General features: G+C 41.2%; 1 protein-coding gene across 1 annotated transcript in view; it reads left to right on the top strand.

The window, feature by feature from the left end:
- LOC117546869 (sodium/potassium/calcium exchanger 3-like) overlaps positions 1 to 22023 on the top strand; it is a gene marked incomplete at its 3' end in the record, with an annotated part of 64690 nt that extends 42667 nt beyond the window's left edge. Inside the window, exon 3 of the mRNA XM_034217225.1 lies at positions 21947 to 22023. Coding sequence (XP_034073116.1) covers positions 21947 to 22023 — 77 coding nt within the window. The remainder of the gene's footprint in view (positions 1 to 21946) is intronic.
- Positions 22024 to 22365: the final 342 nt, after the last annotated feature.

Genomic DNA, 22365 nt, shown 5'->3' with positions numbered 1-22365 from the left:
TAAGTATTCCAAAAAAAAACGATGGCATTTTTCCATTAGATTTCAGAATGCTGCAGAAAATAAGCTCTGTTTGTTTAAATATGTTTGTCTATTTCTTTTTTGAGAGGCAATTTGTGTTGTTAAAGATGAAACTTAAACAGTTTCGGAGGTAGCTCTATGGAATTCCCATTGTTAATGGTCATGCTTAAACATTGTTTTGCCTTTCAGCTGTCTGAAAACTAGGAATCGAGTGGTGCAAGAATGAGTCTTAAAACCTGGAAATGAGTTAGCATATTAGCACGTCGGATTCCAACACCTCAAAGTCAATTTTGATGTGTTTTTGGTAAGATGCTTGAAATAAGATATGTGGTTTACACAAGCTGAAGAGATTTTCACGTTTGGTTCCACAACATAAAATACGTCGGTAAATACCAAAGTGTCCAAAGCTTTTATGTGCCAGAAAAATAGTGGTGACTACTAAACTTTATCACGCTGAATATTAGCCTCTTATGTAGTTATTTTATAGCTTACGAATGGGATTTTTAACCTTGAGCACCTCATATGCTACACATATCTTTAGTGTTGTTAATATGTGGAGATTATCTTGCCATACAAAACAAGTATCATAATATAATATGTTGGTTTCCAAAGATCTTTACAATATTTCAAAATCCAATGGAAGAATCCCATTGCCTTTTGATGAGCCCTCGTGGGAGCTCTAGCTATGCTAACTTCCGGATCAGCCAACACAAATATGTCACATCACTGCACCGACCTTTTTAATCTCCTGGTCATGGCAGCCGTAATAAATATAAAGGAACATGATAGAATTGTTTATTATTGAGGAGATTTAAATGTAGTAATCGGATAAAATGATGTATAACCTAACCATACTGGCCATACCAGAGAAGGATGAATGTAGGACACAAATTCTATTTGGCAAAAAAGTTTACGAAACCGAAGCTATTATGAAGGAAAAGGGTGTCTCAGAGCTCCAGCACAAGAAAAACAAGCCAAACAGAAGTCATGCTACAACTCCATTCAGTGCCCTCAGCGGCTCACAGTGGCTCCTTCCAAATTGCCTGGTAAATTAGACAGGCATGGGATGGTGCAGGTAGGTGCAGCAGGAAAATGAAGTGGACACAGGCAGAATGTGTCTAAAACTAAAAATGTATTCCGTTACAATTACTAATTACAGTAATCTAATCTGAGTATCAATTACTTTCAGTTACTTTTGGATAACCTCAATATCAAATATCAATCAAATGGATTTTACTTAAATTCAAGATGTAGGAACACAGAACAATGTTACCTAAGAAAATAAGTAACCAAGATATTTAGTATCACAAATAAATGTTATTGATAGGAAAACATGCCTTTCATAAAGCATATTCAGGCAGTAGCCTATACACCATCAATGAAACAGATGTGCACATACTACAGTTAAAAAAAGCAGGAATAAAATCTGAGCTGACAGAAAATGCTCCGTAATAAAATAGAATCACGTTACAACCCCCAACACACCAACACCGATCCCAACATAATGCATAATGCACAGCATCCTGGCCTGTGCTCTGCATGTAGTACATCAAACGCCATCACTAATGGCAAATGTTACCCAGAGCAGCGGCAGTGTAGCGACTCCCTCCTTGTTAAGCCTAGCAGTCTATTATTTTTGCCCACCTCTCCCCTCCTGCCACTTAAACACACTCTGCCTCAAGAAGACACTCACTCTGTTGCTATGGAGTTTGTGTTTAGACCATTAAAGTCGAGCAAACTTCTCAGGCAGTGGCGCTGTTATTGATGAAACCAATCAAAGTGGACTGATGTGAATGCGTCTGTTTGAGCATGCTCGTCATTTAACTTGATAAGGTTTAAAACAAATTGTTTATGATCAACAATCGTCTATCAAATTGCTGAATGGGCATTGTGATTATACATCAGGGGCCATTTAGAGTGGTGCAGCAATGAGTCCTAAAACCCTGAAAAGACTAAACATATTATCAATTCAATGGTTTTTTGGACCTGTGAAATAAATAAAATATGTCAGAAAATACCTCACTCGTGAATTTCCTTACTTTAATATCTCATAAAAAACGCAGGTTGCTAACAAGTGACTAAATGAAATGACTAAACATCAACACGCTGGCATGACTCTTCCTTTTGGCGTAGCGGTTGTGATGCACAGTCATGCGACCATGATGTTTTCCATGATTCCCGACTTTTGTATCAAGGCTTAAAAAATCACAAAGTGGTGTTAATATGCGGAGACTGTCCTGTTGTACGAAACGTGTTAAGTATCATAAACAGAGCTTGTTCTCTGCACTGTACCGAAATTAAATGGCGTAATCCCTTTGATTTTGTCGAGGGAGCCTTGCGATGCTAACTTCTGCGACGGCCTACAACAATGCATCTTCACTCCACCACTCTATTTGCAAACACTCTGAGAATACTCTAATACCTCATTCACACCAACGCAACTCCGGTTCAAGCTCCGTGCTAGAGCTTTTCAGGTTCAGAACCGGTTCTTCGGTTTAGCTCCGGCTCTTTTCACACTGCCCAGAGTCCGACTGGTGCTGCGTCATTGCGTCATCGTTTGCGTCATGACGTAACCGTTTGCGTGCCTGCTTCATAAAGCCAAACCATGCGGAAACCCCTCACAGCTGACACCGACAACAACAACAATAGCCGATTGTGCTCCAGCTTCCTCTGTACCTCTTCGGAAGACCAGATTCCCAGTAGGTAGCTGGTCTCTTCAGTGGACCACTGCTGCTTGTTAAGTTTCTCCATCGTTGTGTACAAACTGGATAAAACGCCGCTTTTTGTTGTTGTTCAGGAGTTGATCCCGCCCCTGCCCCCGCCTCGACGTAAGCGTGATGTATGTGGTGCTTTTGCTTTGGCCGGACAATTTGAAATGAACCGGATTCCGGAGCTAAGAGGCTGCTTCGCTGCGGTGTGAACAGGAAAACCCGGTGCTTTTCAAGCTCCAGCTCCGAACCGGCCCTGAAACACCGTTGGTGTGAATGAGGTATAAGAGAGCTCCTAATTTAGCCTAAAAAGTTAAAAACGTTTTATCTCTTAGAATTTTCTGACATGGAGCAACTCTTTGCACTACTGTAGGAAGCTTTAGTAATTCAGTCCGGATAACTACCCATCATTAACGTATTCAAAAAAAAAAATCATTTTCAAACAACCACTTGACGTAGGGTATCTTGGCATCTCTGAAAAGAAAATGTTGCATCTATTGTTGAACCTGAATGCGCCCTCCCTTTGCCAGGTTGTCTTGTATAAATATGTCTTCGATAAGGCTGAGGATGAGTCACTCTTCAAAAGCACAAGTTGCATAAGAAATAACCATCTGAATTGTGAAACAGACATTTATATATAGAACTTTTTATTGATTGGGATAAACCCCTTGAGATGCACCATCTCGTTTTCAAGGGGGTCCCGACAATAGCAACAACTTACAGACATACATAAACAAAAGGACAAAATGCAAAACATGACACACAAGACAAACCACATACAGTCTTTTAAGTAAAATTCAAGCAATGCATACAATCATTACAATTTGAGACAGTCGAGCAAATCAGTTTCATCAATATCAGTTTCATTAATAACAAGTACAGACCAGTTGAAAGTGAGATAACAATGCTTGTTTAAACATACCCAATGATGCAAGAGATCTAATAGCAGCAGGTAAAGTATTCCAGTCAGTTGGGGCTTTGAAAATGAATGCTCTTCTGCCAATCCATTTTTTTTGCAGAGGGGACAGAGAAATAAATCTGAACAGAATTTCTAACTTGATGATTTGGCGAGTGAGTTCACCATCATCTGCAGCAGAGTACAAGTCATTCATAAATGTAAGTAGGGCAGTTGTTGTGGAGTGATTAGGCCTGAAACCAGATTGAACCGGAGATAAAATATTATAAGTATTGAGATAATGTGACAGTTGATTATAAATTATTTTCTCCAAAACTTTGGAAATAGAACATATTATAGAGATTGGTCTATAATTATTTGTATCAAGTAAATCACCACCTTTATGCAGTGGTGCCCTTTTGGGTAGATAGTCATATGTTGGTGGTCATATGCCCTTTTGTTAATGGATGGGTGTGTTGCTGTGGGAAATTCATCGTACCGTGTTCTGGTCATGGCACCCTGCAACTCTTCTGGCCAAAATAAGCATTGACAAAATCAACCCAAGAACGCTTCATTAAACCTTGCCTCGAATGCTTGAATGTGAAATGACCGTCTCTGTCTGCCATAGGACATGCCGATGACTATCACCAGTGAAAGAACACAAGTGGGTCCCATCCCATACATGTGATGCATAATAATAATAATAATAATGCAAAAAGTCTCTTTAAGATTGAACCCAAATGTTCCTCTTAAGTTGTTTGCACACTTTTGACCCAACCAGTCTATGAACAGTAATGGCTGTGCCGATGTACACTATTGCAGTGTGTTGGTATGTTCATAAGTCATGTGTTACTGCATTTTTCTGAACACTAGCGTCTTTTCAATTGATTCCAATGGGAAGCAGCTGCCTCGAGAAAAAGTGCAGTGCATAGCGTTCTTTTACTGAGAATTCTACCTTTTCTTTTGCAGCCACTCCGAGGGCTTCCAGGTGAAATATTTTAACTTTTCCACAAATTACCATTGATGTCACTGTAGTAAATTGGTGTAGAAAACTGTTATTGACCGTGGATTTCAGACAGAAATTATCATTACGGGGACAAAAAAAATCCCATTTCTTTAAGCGGATTAGCTGGTCGGACACTGGATGTTGCTGCCGCTAAGTGTGTGACTTTTCCTTCGTACACTGGTCAGATTGAGCAGTGAAGAACAATCAAACAAAGTGTGAAAGCAAGAATCATTTGGCTGGTCAAACAAATGATAAAATCCAAGGGGGCGAATATAGTCTTTCATTAAATATCTGTGATAATTTGTCACAATACTGTATCATTGTCAAAGAAACCAAAACAAATAGCTGAGTGCGCTGCCAGATCTTTTCTGCCAGCGCTATGTGGACACCATCATTTGCTTTTGTGACAGTCCAGCCTCTGATTTCACACACAACGTACCTCTTACCTCTATTATCTGTTCTTTTTCTTCTAGATTCTCCTTTTTCTTCTTATGTTTCTTCTTCAGTTTATGGATTGATTTCAAAGGACCTCAAGTTGAACACAGCTTTTCTTGTCGGAATTTATACATTTTCAGCTTGGAATCTCTAAATAATTGCTTTTCATTAAGGGTAAAAAGTTACTGCTGTCAGTCGGACTCTGAACTGCTTAACCCTCAGCAAGGACAGAAAGCTGCTCAGTAAGCAGCAGCACACCATGATTAGGAAGCTCCCACGAGTCAGTGTGTAAAATGTGTGAACTTGTCAAGGAGTGTTGCTGAGTCAACTGTCCCTACATGATGGGAGTTCCGAAAAGAAGAGTAAGAGTTTGTTGATGGGTCTAGGGATGCAGGGCAATTGTGAGCGTCAGCTCAGTACAATCTCAGCTTGGTTTATTTAGGGAATAGGGTTAGGGTTGGATTCCTACATTTCTTCCTAAGTACTATAGATGTAAGCTTACCATTTCAGGTTGGCTGTAGTTGGGTTGTTAAATTGTGTTGTGGGTGGCTGTGGCGCAGTGGAATAGTACGCTGGTGTTGGGATCAGGGGAGCACAGGTTCAAACCTCACTGCAGTCAGCATGTCGTTGTGTCCCTGAGACACTTCACCCCAAATTGCTCCTGTGGGGATTGTCCACAGTATTGAGTATGTAAGTCGCTTTGGATAAAAGCGTCTAACAAGTAACATGTAATGTAATAAAACACATTGTCTAACCCTAACCCTTAGTTCTGCTACTCTGGGCAGTACACTCAGTAATTGACAAGTGGATGTGTTAATTTAAGGCAGGGGTCTCCAACAGGGGTCTCCAACAGGGGTCTCTCAATAAGTAGCTCGTCATGCAAATCCAAAATGTAAACAATACACACACAAAAAAAGAAATAAAATGAAAAGAATCTACCCTATGCATAAACGAAGCGAACTCTATCTACTTACTACAACTCTATATCTATCTAACACCCCTCCTCCCCCCACCCCCACAATGAATATCGACCAATCATGTTCGTCTAAGTAATAGTAACGCAACAGGCTAATATGCTAATTCTTCCGAGCCGATTGTGAACGCATCAAATGCGGATTTTATTTTAACGTGAGTGAAAGTAACGTACAGTTTGGAGTTCTTTAATAAACAATGAGTATGGCAGCCGGGCCATCGACGAAACGACAGAAGGCGTACCATTTCCATCAAGAGTGGGAGACTGACTATTTTTTCACAATTGTAAAAGACCAGTGCGGGTGTGCTTGATTTGCGGGACCAGCGTTGCAGTCGGGAAGAAAAGCGATGTGGAGCGGCACTTCACCACATTTCATAAGGAGTTTGACCGTGATCTTCCTTCTGGCAGCAGCCTGCGTCAGCTAAGGTGAGCCAGTTGAAAGTGGGATTGCAACAGCAGCAAACGTTGTTCACAAATCCAGTGAAGAAAGCCGAGGCTGGAACCGAAGCGTCATTTAAAGTGGCCCATCTTTTAGCAAAGAATAACAAACCTTTTACAGATGGGGGTTTTGTTAAGGATGCAATGACTCTCGTTGCTGATTCTTTATTCAAAGAGCACAAAAATGGCCCTGAAATCCTGTCTGCTATAACAAAGGTGCAGTTAGGCTCGAATACCATGGCAAGGAGAGTTTCCGCGCTCTCAGAGGACGCAAAGGGGCAATTGGAACGTGACATAGGCACCTGCAAATGGTTTTCAATTCAGTGTGATGAATCCGTGGACTCAAGCGACACTGCTCAGTTGGCGGTTTTCATAAGAATGGTGTTTGAAGACTTCTCCGTTAAAGAGGAATTTCTCACTGCTACCTTTGAAAACAACAACCAGAGGCCTGGACATTTACAACATAGTGAAGAACTACTTTGCTGAAAAGAATGTGCCATTAGAAACATTTGTATCAATAACAACTGATGGATGCCCAGCCATGACAGGGAGGCATAGGGCTGTAGCATATCCCTCCGAAAGTTGGTCGTAGACTTTACTGATGATTTAGAATTGATTAAAACACCAGAATCAACGTAAGAGCTATAAATACACAAAAATAACAAATACTTTTAGGCTCCATCTGTATTAGAATCACTTTTGCATACTACCAAAAGTTAACTGTAAACAGACAGCAAAGCTACAAAACAGCATATAAACGAATTAGGACACAACCCACATTTTTATATTAAAGTTAATACCAACCTTGTGCCACCTCGTGGGGGGGCGAACACTTAAACATAAACTTTGTCCTTTGCTTTCGCTGCTTTTATATGTAAATATTAATTTTCTCCGCTCCTTTTCTCCATCACGTTGTTTCCTAAGCAACTTCCTGTCAACAGCGCAAACTCGCCTTCAAAATGAAAGCATGTCCATACAAAATAGGAAGCCAAGCCAAATGACACTTAAGACATATATACAACTGCAACGTGTTAGATGTGTTCGTTGTTCTCGCGTCCCAGAAGAGAAGCTTCAAATAAAGAGACAAATGGGTACTTTAATTAAGTAGCGCGGTAATGAAACAAACAGAAGGTTGTGGAGAGAGCAGCTGCAGCTGTTGTCTCGCAGTCGCGGCCGTGGAATGAAAGCGAACAAAGCTCCGTCACCTCTCTATATATCTCATCATTTGGCTCCTCCTCTTCGATGGCGGCTGGCAACGCAGGGGGTCCTCCCGCCTCGGTCTTCTATGTCCGATATCGCGCATAACAGAGGATTTAGACGTTGTGTTCTTCCTTGTATAACTCCACACGCCTCTTCTCCCCATACTTTCTTTCATGACTTTGTATTTAATGCATTTTAACGGCTGTAATCGTTGTTAACACAAAACTGGAAGTTAAGAGTCCTGCAGGCTCGAGGAGCTAGCATCACAACTAGCATCACAACTAGCATCTCTTCCGCTGCAGCAACAACTACGCGACGACAACAGAGACCGTGGAGACAGCGGAGATCGAGAAATAAACGGAGACTTCGACATTCCCCCGGGGACGCCTCGGCAGACAGACACGCATGAGGCAGTGACGAGAGGAAGAGAACCGAGATCCGAGGGAACAAATATCCGCCATGTTGTTAGCCACCCTGCTAGCATATCAACGGCTAAAGCTACAACGGAGCCTCCCTCCCCCCACCGCTCCAAACACCACGGCAGGCCGCAAGCCGGTTGCTGTAACGGACAAAGACAAATATCTGCAAGCTGACGACATTGTGCATTTAAGCAACAAAAATGGACTACATATTTTTCATCTGAACACTAACAGCCTGAGACACAAACTGGCTGAACTCAGGCAGCTATTCATGAACGGTAAGGCAAGCATATTATGCTTTTCTGAGACCAAATTGGACAATTCCATTACAGATTCAGAGATTGAAATTGAAGATTATCTTGTAGTGAGAAGGGACAGGAACGTGAATGGAGGTGGTGTCTGCATGTACATACATAAAGACACCAATTTCAAAAACCATACTGACCTGCATCATGAAAATATTGAATCTGTGTGGGTTGAAATTCTTTTTGACAATGCTAAATCTGTAATAGTCGGGACAATCTATAGACCACCGGAACAGAGTGACTTTTATGATACATTAGATGGGTGTTTGGCTGATGTGGGGGATGTAGAGACAATTATTATTGGAGACTGGAACACGGATATGCAACGTAAAGACACGTCCGTCTTCAAGTCCTTCAGTAGGATTTGTGATCTGCACGGCTTCAGCCAGCTAATCACCCAACCCACCCGGGTATGTGAAACAACACAAACTACCATTGATCTCATTCTGACCTCTGACAAGTCCAGGATCTCCAGTAAAGGGGTTATAGCATGCGGTTTAAGTGATCATTATATGATATTCTGTACCCGCAAAAAGCTAAAACAAAGGGCCGGCTGTCACAAAACAGTCATATCTAGAGACCTCAAAAACTACTCTAGCGAGGCCTTTAACCTAGAACTGGAGAGCCTGGACTGCTCAGATGAGCTCAGTGGTACACAAGTTGAAGAAACATGGCTTGGTTTCAAAAACAAATTCTCTGCAATACTCAATGATTTGGCCCCCCTAAGAACAACCAGGGTAAAAAATCGCGCTGAGCCGTGGATGCACTCCGGCATACTGACCGCCATGAAAACCAGAGACAAAAAATGCTCTGAGTTTCATAAAAGTCAGTCAATGCTTTCCAAAAAAACTCGAGCAGTGAACTCCAGGCCCACGTGACTGAACTAAAAATGGAAAGAAACAGACTAAGAAATGACGTAAGCTCCATGATCAAAACTGCCAAAAAGAATTTCATCAATGTCAAAACTGAGGAAAACAAAAATAAACCCCGTGAACTTTGGAAATTACTCAATAACCAGCTTGGCTGCAGTAAAAAACTTAAAACGAGATTTTCTAACTTAAACATAAAGACAGATAACAGGCTCATCACAGACAAACTGGATGTGGCCAAGTACTTGCATTTTTTTTTCACAAACATAGCCACAACTCTTGTAAATAAATTACCCTCCCACTCAGGGCTTTTTGGAGTAGATCACATCATGACCTACTACAAAAACCTAGGGGTACGCAAAGAGGATTTCAGTCTAGCAAGGGTAACAACAGCTGAGGTACTCATTAAACTGAGCGCCCTCCAACCTAACAAGGCCACTGGCCACGACAATATCCCCTCCAAATTCCTCAGAGAGACAGCAACCGCCATCTCACCAGTCATAGCTCACATAATTAACCTCTCCATAAAACAGGGGAAAGTACCCAAAGACTTCAAAATTGCAAGAGTAACTCCCCTGCACAAAAAGGGCAGAAAATTGGACCCAGGCAACTACCGCCCTCTTTCTATACTTACCTCCATCTCGAAAGTCATGGAAAAAATAGCATATGAACAGGTCGAAAAGTACCTCGCGGAAAAGAAACTAATCTATGAATTTCAATCTGGCTTTAGAACATCCCACTCCACTGACACATGCCTTCTTTATTTGAGCGACCACATCAAACAAGAGGTGGACGAGGGCAAGTACTGCGGCATGGTGATGCTGGACCTACAAAAGGCTTTCGACACTGTCAATCACCCCATTCTGATTGACAAGCTAAAAGCAATTGGTTTTGATAAACTATCGGTGAGCTGGATGCAATCCTACCTGGAGGGGAGAGAACAGATGGTGGAGGTAAACGGTACTCTGTCCCCCCCCCTCCCAGTGAGCTGTGGTGTTCCACAAGGAAGCATATTAGGTCCGTTACTGTTCCTAATTTATGCAAACGACATGTCATCAGCATGTGACTGCAACTTGTTCCTGTTCGCGGACGACTCAGCCCTGCTAGTCTCTGACAGGAACAGGTTGCGGGTTGAAAAAACCCTCAGCTCCGAGCTCGGCAGAATCTGCACCTGGCTCGCCGATAATACATTATCATTACACCTGGGTAAAACAGAGTCCATTCTCTTCGGTTCGAAACATAATCTCAGCAAATCCGACGACTTCTCAGTTGCAGTGGGCGACATTATTGTCACAACAAGTAAGAAGGAAATTACATACCTACGATCTATTCTTGAGGCAAACCTCTCCTGTGACAAAATGGCATCCAATGTAATAAAAAAAGTCAATCAAAGAACTAGATTCCTATACCGGATCTCCTCTCTGGTAAACAAAAACACCCTGAAAACTCTGGCAGGAGCACTCATTCAAGGGTACTATGACTATGCTTGCACGTCATGGTACCATAGCACCTCCAAGGCGCTAAAAATAAAACTTCAAACATCACAAAATAAACTGGTCAGACTACTGCTTGACCTTTCATCTAGAACCCACCTCACCTCTGCCCACTTTGACAACCTAGGATGGCTTAGAGTAGACGACAGAGTACAGCTACTTGCAATGGGCCTGGTCTACAAGATCCACTACACCTCTATGGTACCCATGTACATGTCAAAATTCTCCACAAATCATGTGAAACCCAGATTTGGCACAAAAAAGGGGGAATACACGTTTCGCAATTATGCCACATCAAGGTGGAACGCTCTTCCCACAACTGTAAAGGAAAGTAAAACTATACTTACCTTCAAAACCTCTCTTAAAGAGCACCTTCGGGGGAGAGCATTGCAAAACTGGCCCCGGTAATGGTACAAATCTCAACCTGTCGTTCAATGGACAGCTTCCCCCCCCCCATCTATGTATATACTCGCATTTTAGACTCTGTTACTAACTGTATATCTGTAGACTTGGTATGTCTTAAATGTCCGGTTAGGATGTATTAGAACGAAATCTAAAATGAAAATTGTAAATAAGCAATCTGTATGTAAAAAACCACCTGTATGTACATTGTAAATAAGCCATCTGTATGTCAAATATGTCTTATATGTCTTAAATGATATGATGAATTGGAAATGGGGGACCCTGATGTAAACAAGACGAAAGTCTTTCTCTGGTCTGCATCCCCTTAACAATTGTATGTTTTGAGCTGTACTGTACTGTACCCAATATACAAGCTGTTAATAAACTTTTCAATCAATCAATCAAGCTCACTGTTGATATTCCGGAGACTTCTTCCGGTAAAGCTTTTCAAAATAAACTTTAGCAACAACGTTAGCCACTGACGAATGCTAACCGGAAATGTTTTCAGAATAAAATATAGGCTTACTGTATGTTTAAACTAAATTACGTCATTAAACATTGATTTACATTTCTTACGAAAGGGACAAAAACAAAGGAATATCCTTTTCAGGTTTACAGAACACAAATTGGGTTATTTAAAATGGCTTCATTGCAAACTGCAAAGCAGACCCGGATTTTCCTAGTTTTTTTAACTATCATTGCATCATCCACCAACAGTCCCTTTGTGCCAAAGTCATGGGGTTTGATCATGTCATGACACCTGTCATAAATATAATAAATTATATTCGAGCACAGGCCAAACAACATCGAAGTTTCAAGTTATTTTTGGAAGAACTGTCATCAGAATATGGCGATATTTTTCTGCATACAGAAATCAGATGGCTTAGCAGAGGAAAAATCCTGCATCATTTTTTAGCACTTCTGACAGAGATCAAAGCTTTCATGGAAGCAAGAAATGAGGATACAACTCTGCTGTCTGACACTGGACCTGGCATTTCTAGCAGATGTGACAGAGAAATTAAATAACCTGAACTGCGAATTGCAAGGCAAGGGGAAGACAATCAGTGAAATGATTAGTGCTGTCAAGGCAAAACTGGGCCTGTTTCTCCAACAAGTGGAGCAAAGGAAAATGCAGCACTTCCCCTCTGTGCACAAAATTATGGAAGAAAATGATACTGCGCCTGGGGCCATGGACATCCAGAAATACATAGACCTCTTGACCAGGCTGGGTCAGGAGTTTAAGGACAGATTCACGGACATTTTTCGAGGCTGGAGCCCTGTGCCACATTTATTTCAAACCCCTTCATGGATGTGGACATATGTGACATTTCTGAACAGATGGGTGAGGTGTTCAATCTCAGTGCTGTTGATTTGGAGATGGAAATTCTCAGTCTGCAAAATGACATCCAGTTGAAGTCACATAAGTCTTTTTCTGGAAGCTTGTGGATGCAAAGAAGTTCCCCAACATTAGCACAGAGCCATGAAATGTGCTACCCTGTTTGTCTCAACATACCTGTGCGAATCTGCCTTTTCTGACATGAACTTTATCAAGTCCAAGTTCCGAACTCGTCTCACTGAGGCCCACCTGGATGACTGCATCAGAGTGAACCTCTCGGGATACACACCAGATTACAGTGCCCTGGTCGACAGCATGCAGGGTCAGAAATCTAATTAACCCTTGTGTGCTGTTCATGTTTTTGTTACTCCAATGTTCTGGTGGACCAACTGCATTATTGGTTTTTTAAATCAATACAGCTGTAACAATTTACGTAAAAGTACTTAACAGATGTTTACTTTATCTCAATTACAAGCAATATAGACATATATTGCTTAAGCATATACGGTTAATATTTACCATTTACCTCTGTTAGATCACATTTATCAATACAAGTTCTACTCGTTCTTTGTGATAAAATTGTTTATCTTGAACAAATATAAATGAAACAAGGTTTTTCATCACTATTGATGTGTATTTTTTTGAACAATTTGAAATTGAACGCATTCATGTCATTTCACCCAACACATCAGCTCTATTGAACACAGCCTAGTCATGCCAGCCTATACAACACGAGTGGCCGAGTTTTACTGTGTTGCATATATATTTCTTGCACTTGACGCACGCACGCACGCACACACACACACGCCCTGGCGACCGGACATCTTCTTCATAAAACTAATAATATGGCTTAATAATCGGGCAGCTCGATGTGTCTAACCATAAGAAAGTATCTTGTGCGAACGAGAAAGTATATCAGTATATCGTTCGCACGAGATACTTTTTTGTTTTCCATGAACCTTTAGGGGCTCCGTACTATATAGCGAAAGTCTTTCAAGAATTTAAGTTTGGTAGTTAAAACAACATTCTTTATCCTCACAAACCAGGAAAGATACTGCCTGGGCAAACCCCTCAGCTCTTTGCAGTCTGTATTGAACCCTTGCTATTAGTATAAATAATCACATTTCTATTAAACCAATCCAATTGGGAAATGTGAATCATTACAATTGACAGAATTTGCACAAAAAAACCTAATTTGTAAGATGATCTGTTGGAGACTGCGTCTTTCTTTATTTGGATGCATAAATACCATCAAACCAGGTCTCTCCTAAGATCTCTTTAAAACATGTCGTTTCACAGGAAGGGTTTGATGGAAGTATCTTAGTCCAATTCCCCTTTGGTTGCCATGGAAAGAGGGATGTGAAAAATAACACCTCTACTTTTTCCGAGTACCCAGATCCCCTGCAAAATGAGGTGGATTGCAACTACAGTACATCATTTGGCATTGCATACAAGTCTGAGAATAGAGGGTGCAGCTTTTCGGAAACTATTATCAGTATATTCCCTACACACCTCTGAGATGCATACTTCAATTGTGGCCGTTGAAAAATGTGTATATTGGCAATCGATTTGCCATTATTCACGGTTTTAATTCCCACAACACATTTTTTTCTGTCGATTTTTGTTTTCTTGTCTCTGGGTTTGGTTTCTATTCTACGTGACAGAGCTAGGTGCTGAGCAGCGTTGTGTATAAAGCACCTTGTTTACTTAAAGGAGTTCAGTGGGTTTCTTGTGGGAGAGTGCGGTTCTGCATCACCTCTGCTCATGTACTTACTACCTCTCCTGGGAAATCGGCTGCATGCTTCTTAGAACATTAATTAGCGCCATGGGTTGTAATGCCGGCTCTTTGAAGACTCAAGGAGAAAGTCAGCTTCAGCACTCTGTAAAGTGTGTTAGATTGTTTACAGTCTTGTCTTTCCTCATGTATCATTATGTCTGGTGATTCTATTTGGCATTTTCTATGGAACTAGGGCTTCACAATTCATCTAAATTGTATTGAAAATCACTATATGGATTGGTGCAAAATCCAAATGGCATTAAACCTGGTATATGGTTAAGGCCGAATTTGTGAAAATATCTTTCTTATTGAAGTGTTGTAGTGCTGCAGAGAATCACTATAATAGCCTACAAACAGCATTCTAAAAACGTAAAACAGAATTTCTTGTTTGGTACTGTTCCTCTTAAAATATCAGAACATCATCTTAAAATATTTCTCCAACAGTAATGTGAACGTTTAAAAAATGATCATACCCTTTAGCCAACCGTGATTCATATCGCAATCACTCACAACAATATGTTCCCTTACCATCTGTTCCCAAATTGTGCAGCCCTAAATAAAATGCAATTTGCAATTTGCAAAAGCTATGATAAAAATAACCAATCCTCCGCACAACACGTATCTGAATGAGAATACAGATACATATAAGCAGATAGGTCAAAAAGTAGTAATTGTAAACTGTAGATGTCAGTTTGTCACTGTGGGGTCATCTGGAGAGGGTGCGGCTGTGCTGCATCCAGCTGCATTGATTGCAGTAACTCAGGGCACCTGGGTCTGGTGCCCTGCAGCTATTTAAAGCCTCTCTGCCCCTCTCTGCTTTCTGATACAGGCACCCGGTTCGGATGAGTATGTTATTAGTTATTTCAGTTGTTTTACTTTGTGCACTTCAACACCCTCACACTACATGTTCATGCAATCCTCACCCTGCAGTTACATTACTGATACCACTGATGCTCACACCTCATGCTTTACTTGTTTTGCACTTGATTCATTTGGCTAATTTGAATCACTTGCTTTAATAAACATCTTTTTCTAACTGTTGATATGGTGTGTCTCCTCTTTGTTGTGGCCTTCTGAGCCAGGTCATAACAGTCACCCAGGTAAGGTTCCTGTGTCTTGGTTCCCAACTGCTGTGTCAGGAGGGCTAGCCCTGAGGTGAGCATCAAGTCCTCATCCCGGTCTGGAGGCTGAAGCGGGGAAGGGTTTCCAGCATGTTTACAGCAAGCATTGGACTTAATGGGGGTCTATTATGCTTTTGGGGTTTCCCCTTTCCTGTAGTGTATTATATAGGTTTTTGTGCATTTAAGTGGTCTGCAAAGGCTAAAATACAGAATTCCCTTCCACAGAGAGTTTCTCTCCCACACACTCCCCACCTGCCTGAAACGCCTCCATTTGACTCCTTTGTTTACTTCCGTAACATAGTGACATCACTATGTAACAATGGCGCTTCTGTTGGCTAGCACTCCAACCAATTGTAAATTATTTACTAAGAGGCATATCTGACACATCTTTAATCAGTTGACCAATCACAACAGAGACGGCCGGCTCTATACATTAAAGAGCTTTTGGAACATTAAAGCATGGAGACATGTCACAGTAGAGGCACTAAATAATATTATGAAATGAGCATAATATTCCCACTTTACATTTCTCAAAACATGCAGTGATTGGTGTTGAGATTGTTTTAGTTTGTTGGATTTTCTGACTGCTCATCAGTGGCGGTTCTAGAACATTTTACATGGGGGGGGCAAAGGGGAGGCAAGAGGTCATGCCAGGGTGGCATAGGAGGGCAGACAGTACGTGGTATTTTATACTGTATATAACCTATTTATTGTTAATTCATGCCCTAACACAAGTGTTCTTAATGCACAAGAGAAACAAGGTGTTCAGACAAACAATCGGGTGCCCTTTGAGTCCCCCAAGCTTACTTCAATAATTTTAAATGAAAGGAAACTACAAAATGTATTTTAAAGCAATGAATTAATGGAACAGGTTGTTTTGCATTACAATGTAAAATTAAATATATATTTTGTTTTAAAAAAAATTGGTTGTCTTAGACCAGGGGTTGGCAACCCGCGGCCCACGGGCCGCATGCGGCCCTTTAAGCCCTCTGCTCTGGCTCCCTTGAGCTTTGACAAAAATAAGAAGGAAATAAAATAAAAGTATTTGTAGGACTATTTATATTTTAAATATGTTTCGTATCTTGTATTTTGAGGTGATACTGTGACACATAAATAAAAAACAAAATGGTTTTAATTAGGTCAACTAAAATATGCGTCACATCCTGCTACGATCCCGCGCCAGCGCCTTTTCTTGGAGGCGAATAACCTGACCCCCGGCTCAATGAGCGAACTATGGATAAATCAAAGAAAAGTACCGGAGGAACACAGGATTTAATTCTGTGTGGACAGAGTTATCTGCTTTCACAGCAAACGATGCTGGTTTACCGGTATGTTTGATATGTAGAGAGAAGTTGTCAACGGTGCTGCAGCCTTTACGTATCGAGGAACAACAAGGGAGAGGAAGACAGCTGACGATCTTCAGTCATAATTCAATGGGGTATGTCATTTATTTCAGAAAACACTTTTTGTTATATTCCATGGAATGCTCTTAACGTCCCGATAGCAATGAATATATTAAATGCTTTGACAATAAATACATACAAAAATTAATCTGTGGAAGCCGTAGCGCTGTAAAAAGCACGACCAATCATCTGAGCCGGCCCAGCTAAAGTAACTGGATGGCCTACCTGCCTGTCAGCCTTCCATCTGTGCACAAACTTATCTCGTGCCCTCATTGGTCATGTGCGCGTTCGTGTGTGTTGGAGGAGGGGCTCTGTAAGGAAGTCTGAAGGAAGAGGCAGATATTTTCTGGTTGTGTACTTTCAAATTCTAGCGCACTCGAGCTGGTTTCTCCATGGTTTCTCCATTCTTACCTACCCTACCTTTAACTCTTTTTAGGGTGCAGCTATATGTTTTATTTATTTCAAAGTGGGCCCATTTTAATAATATTTGTTTTCCTTCAAATGTGCAGAGGACTCCCCAAGTGCTGTGTTTAATTTATTTTAAAGTAGGCCTGTGTATTATTTTTAATTCTCCTTATAAGAGTTCTTTGTTTCTTATTAGAGGTTAACAGTTTTATATCATGTAATAAATAGCCTAATAAATGCAAAAAAACTGTAGTTTTTGTCTGATATAACAATAAAAAACTATGAAATATGTTTTGCGGCTCCAGACAAAAAAATCTTTTGGAAAAAGGAGCAAAAGGGCTCTTTTGGTCAAAAAGGTTGCAGACCCCTGTCTTAGACAGACATATTTGCATGTCCTCACTAAGCATTATTACATATTAATTTAATATTAAACAAATCAAAATGGCCAATTATCCCAAAATGTTGCTGCTAATATAATCATATGCTTGTCAACTTTAACTGATCAAAAATCAATTCTGAAAAAATACTTGAATTATCTATGAAATTGCAATATTGTCCCTCAGTTTGTTTCAACCCCGTCACGCCATATCATTTACCCTCCTATTAAAATAATGGATCAGTCCATGTGTGATCTGCATTGAGGGAATTACATCACAAAAGTGTCAGTTTCTTCTCTTACCTATATTTCAGTTTTTGTATTTTCAGATTAAGATTGACAAGCTCAACATTTCAACTCTGTTATATGAATTAATAATAGTAAATAATAGTTTATTACAAAATAAACAATAGTTTTGCAAAATATTACAATTTTGTAATGTCCTTGACTTCCATGTGGTGCCATATCTTAGCTAAACGAGGTCTCATGCCTACTTTTTGTCAAAAACTTCAACCCTGTTACATTTTTTCAAGGAAATTCCTAGTAATTATTTATATTTTGTGCCTGAGGTGGGAACATGTAAGTAGTCCACTACCAGATGTTATGACCAAACATTTTGGTTTCATTTTTCAAAGATATAAAGACCCAAAAGGCACCCGATTCAGAGAATACTCAGAATTCTGCATACTGTAAGTACTTAATTATAATTAAGTACACAAATGACATCACCCATCTCTTCAGAGAGCTACAGGTGACCTGTGCAGCAACACATTTCAATCAATATTTGTCAATACTAAGAGCTGCTAGATTGTGCTGCTGTATTGGAATATGTAAGGAGAATAAGAACATACCATGTGGTCCAGCTGGAGTCTCCTGTGCCTCCTGATCCCTGCCTCTGGCCCTCTTTCTGATACTTCATCTTTATTCCTCACATATATTTCTTCTTCTTCACTAATGTCTTCATCTCCTCCTCTTCCTCCTGCTCTGAGCCTCCTGGTCTCTTCATCTCCTCCTCTTCCTCCTGCTCTGACTCTCCTGGTCCTTTCATCTCTCTTTTCCTTTTCCTCTTTCTGTTCGTCCTGATCACTTCTCATATGTCTTTTTGTTGTTGTTGAATCACTCCTATACTCTGGCCTGCAAGAGTCTACTTGTGAAAAGCACTGGTACAAATGCTTGTATAACTTTACACGTTAGGGCCATGTAGCCTAGCTAATATGTAGCATATCATAAATATAACATCAGAAAGTATTGATCAAGCGCACACAGGCAGCTGTGTTTGGATCCAGTTTTTACGGTAAAGGATGTATCCTGGTTTAATTGATCTGGCCTCATGGCTGTGATGTGTAGTTTACGTGGATTTAATAGTAGGCTACCGCGTAGTTTAGCAAAATGATCGATCTCCCAGCTAACGCTGTCTGCGTAGTATTTTGTAACGTAACGCCCCAAACAGCGCCCGTCTGTTAAACGCTATCGATTCAAACGGCAGCGTTTTATTAATATTTAGTTTCAAGCTCTCGTCCTTAGTAAAAACAAAACTAGTGGAAGGGGAAATGCTCCCAGGGGAAGCTGATCCATAGGTGCTGGGACAGCTCGCTCCCTCTCTGCAGCGGTGTGAGCCGCGGTCTGTGTGAACGCAGTTTAATGCAGGGCCGTAGCTGCGTTTTTAACGGGCCTAAAATGATATTTAAAATGATTCAATTTTAACTAATGTAATGCTTGTTTTGTTGCTTGAGAAGCTTGTGGAAATAGTGTAGGTTTGTTTTAGTACAGTTTTAGGGAAACAAAAGTTAGGGGGGCAGCTGGGGGGGCAAGGCTCTACAGTGGGGGGGGGCAGCTGCCCCCCCTTGCCCCCCGTAGATCCGCCCCTGCTGCTCATACTGTAGATCAGTAGGACTGTGACATTTGTAATGTCAGTTTTCTTAGGCAAGGCCTGTAGTTTGTTGTTCAGATTATGTTCAAAATGTAAGTCATGATGAGTACAACATTTATTTTACATTTCAAAAGCTGGATTGAAATGTAAGTGCTGCCTACATTAAAGGCACTCTATTAAATGTTGTATTTTTTCATACTATAGAATTACTTTTGTAATTGCCTTTTTTTACAGTGAATCCTGTGTAATCCAGTATATCCTTGCTAAAGAAAGTTGCTAAACATCAAAAACATTGATCTAAAATAAGACTGACAATAAGACTTGTTGGCCCTATGGTCCAGCCCTAGACACAAGTATTGTCGTTCTCTCATCTACATTAAGTTGTAATTCCTGTCATGAGAGCTGCTTGTTGTTTCCCTGCATTCACTAGCCGGGCTGTATTGAATTTGTGCTTGCTAACACCGGCTTGTAACAGTAAATATTAAACACATCCAGCTGTCGCTGCGAGATGGCTGTCTGCTCTGCTGCTTTGTACCCTCTGTGGCTGCTCTGCATTGTGTTTGGCTTAAGAAAGTTACAGCAGTGGAACACAGTGCAGAGGAGGACTGCAGCCACTCAAACACAGCGAGATGCTGCAGATGCAAATAGGTCAGCATAGTACAAAATGGGGAGAGTGGGAGGGCAGTGGGAAAGTGGTGAACTATTCTTTCTGCTTGGATTTTTTTCACTGCATTATGTTGTCTAGGAGGTTAGACTGAAATAAGACCAAAAGTAGGTGGAATGATAAACTACGCAACCACTCCTAACTTATTTAGTGTATTCATTCATTGGTTTCACCACTTCTTGTTGGCCTACCTGTCTCTCAAGTGGCCATGAATGATGCAGAAGGCACTTTACGCTCTGTAAGATGCATTTGATGTAACCTTGATGCTCCTGATTCAAACCTTTGTCTTGTTTTATTACACTGCTTAGTTGAATACTCGATTAATTTGTCAATTTGGACATTTCACACCAGACCAGGTGATCACAACGTGAAGCGGGGGGTTCTTGATCAGCCTGGAGGACTCCTCAACGGAATTCTTCGCTCTTAATACTTATTGATTCAGAACTACTTGGAACTCACACACATTGATATTGCTTGATATACAGAACACAGGTGTAGCTCAAGCTGTGAATGAGAACAAAATGAAAGAGAACATCTACCTCCAGATTTTTCCTTCACAAAAGTCAGTTTACAAACTAATTAAAAAGAAGCTTTGGAAGATAGTCATTGAGTTGAATGATTTGGGCCGATGGGTTCTGTTTCCTTAGCTCTCCACACAGACTGTTTACCTGCATGCAAACAAAGGCTGCACATATGTCTTTGGTCATTCCTGCTTGGAATGCATACCAAACCAGAAAACTGACACTCACTTTCACACAATATTTAACATTCACACGCAACCGTATTGAAGAAGATGTTTCAGTGAGTAGCATCATGTCCGTGTGATCACAGTATTCTGGTATGATGTCTTTTGCATTTCTTGGACACTTTGTAAACTTGTATCTTACCATTGTTGTTGCATACTTTTGTAGTAACTTAATATGGTCTATCTCGGATCTATTTAGCTCATCTCTCTGCCCATGGAATAGTGTAGGTGCTGAAATATGTAACAGGCGTTATCAGTGGCCTGTGAACGGACTTCTGAGAGGCGAAGGCTCCTCATCACTCTCCAGCAGCCTGTCGCTGGTCTTGGCAGCCGGGGGGGGGGGACTAGTATGGGGCTGAGAGGGGGAAGATGTCAGGAAGTCACGGAGAAGAAGGGTAGAATAACTCAGGCCACATTTAAAACTCCCCCTTTTCACGTCCTTCTGCTTTCCTTCACACATTCTCTGTGTGCCAACTTTCCACTTTTCGCTCCATCCTGCTCTCTTTATCTTCTGCTCACACACAGTTACTCTCTCTAACTCAATTGTGCTCACATTCCCATGCAGGGAAGCAGAGTTTGCACATTGCGGTTAAACTCCCACCACTCTTTCTCTCTGTGGTCTTCATCCCAGTTACCCTAAATATCCCTGGCTCTATTTTTACAATGCTCTCCTCTTTGCCCTCCCTTTATCCTAGTCATCACTTTTTCAATGTCCCTAGTCTCCTGTTGTCACTCTCTGAGGAAGCATGCTCATACACAGTCCTTGGCAGGGCACAGTTTGACTGGGCAAGGTTCTCTCTGGGCAAGGCTCCTCATCAGTACACATGAGTTCCACACGTTTATTTTCTCATAGGGTTGACCTCTTTGCTGTGCATTGGAAACATGTTCCCTACAGCACACTCTGCAGCAACACACACACACACACACACACACACACACACACACACACACACACACACACACACACACACACACACACACACACACACACACACACACACACACACACACACACACACACACACACACACACACACACACACTACTGTATGTGAACTGTTCTAACCCCATGTGTCTTTCTCTTCCAGCTCTGCACGAGTTCCCTACAGACCTGTTCACACACAAGGAGAGAACAGAGGGAGCTGTGGCCCTGCATGTGCTGTGTGTAAGTGCTCGTTCACCTGCATTCATGTTGATGTGCGTTTGTGTCGTGCAAAGACCAAAACCAATATATCACTAACAAGTTATGTGTTTCTCCAATGCCTGATGTATCATCCTCCTCTGTACCATAGAGCTCTATTGTTGCACACAATCTATCACAGTTACATCAGTAAGCCACACTGGCCCTAGGTACATGTTCCTCCATTACAATTAGCATGGGCAAAGTCTTTTATCATGCACACTGTCCTCTCGTGCTGTCCTGTGCCTTGACTCCCCATTCCTCTCTGCTCTGACTCTCCTCTTTGTGACTCTTTATCTCTGACTCTTTGCTTTGACTCTCATCTGA

Source organism: Gymnodraco acuticeps, unplaced genomic scaffold (genome assembly GCF_902827175.1).
Source record: "Gymnodraco acuticeps unplaced genomic scaffold, fGymAcu1.1, whole genome shotgun sequence".
Classification (NCBI taxonomy): domain Eukaryota; kingdom Metazoa; phylum Chordata; class Actinopteri; order Perciformes; family Bathydraconidae; genus Gymnodraco; species Gymnodraco acuticeps.
Note: the sequence above shows the minus strand (reverse complement) of the source record. Positions and strands in the feature narration are given on the sequence as shown.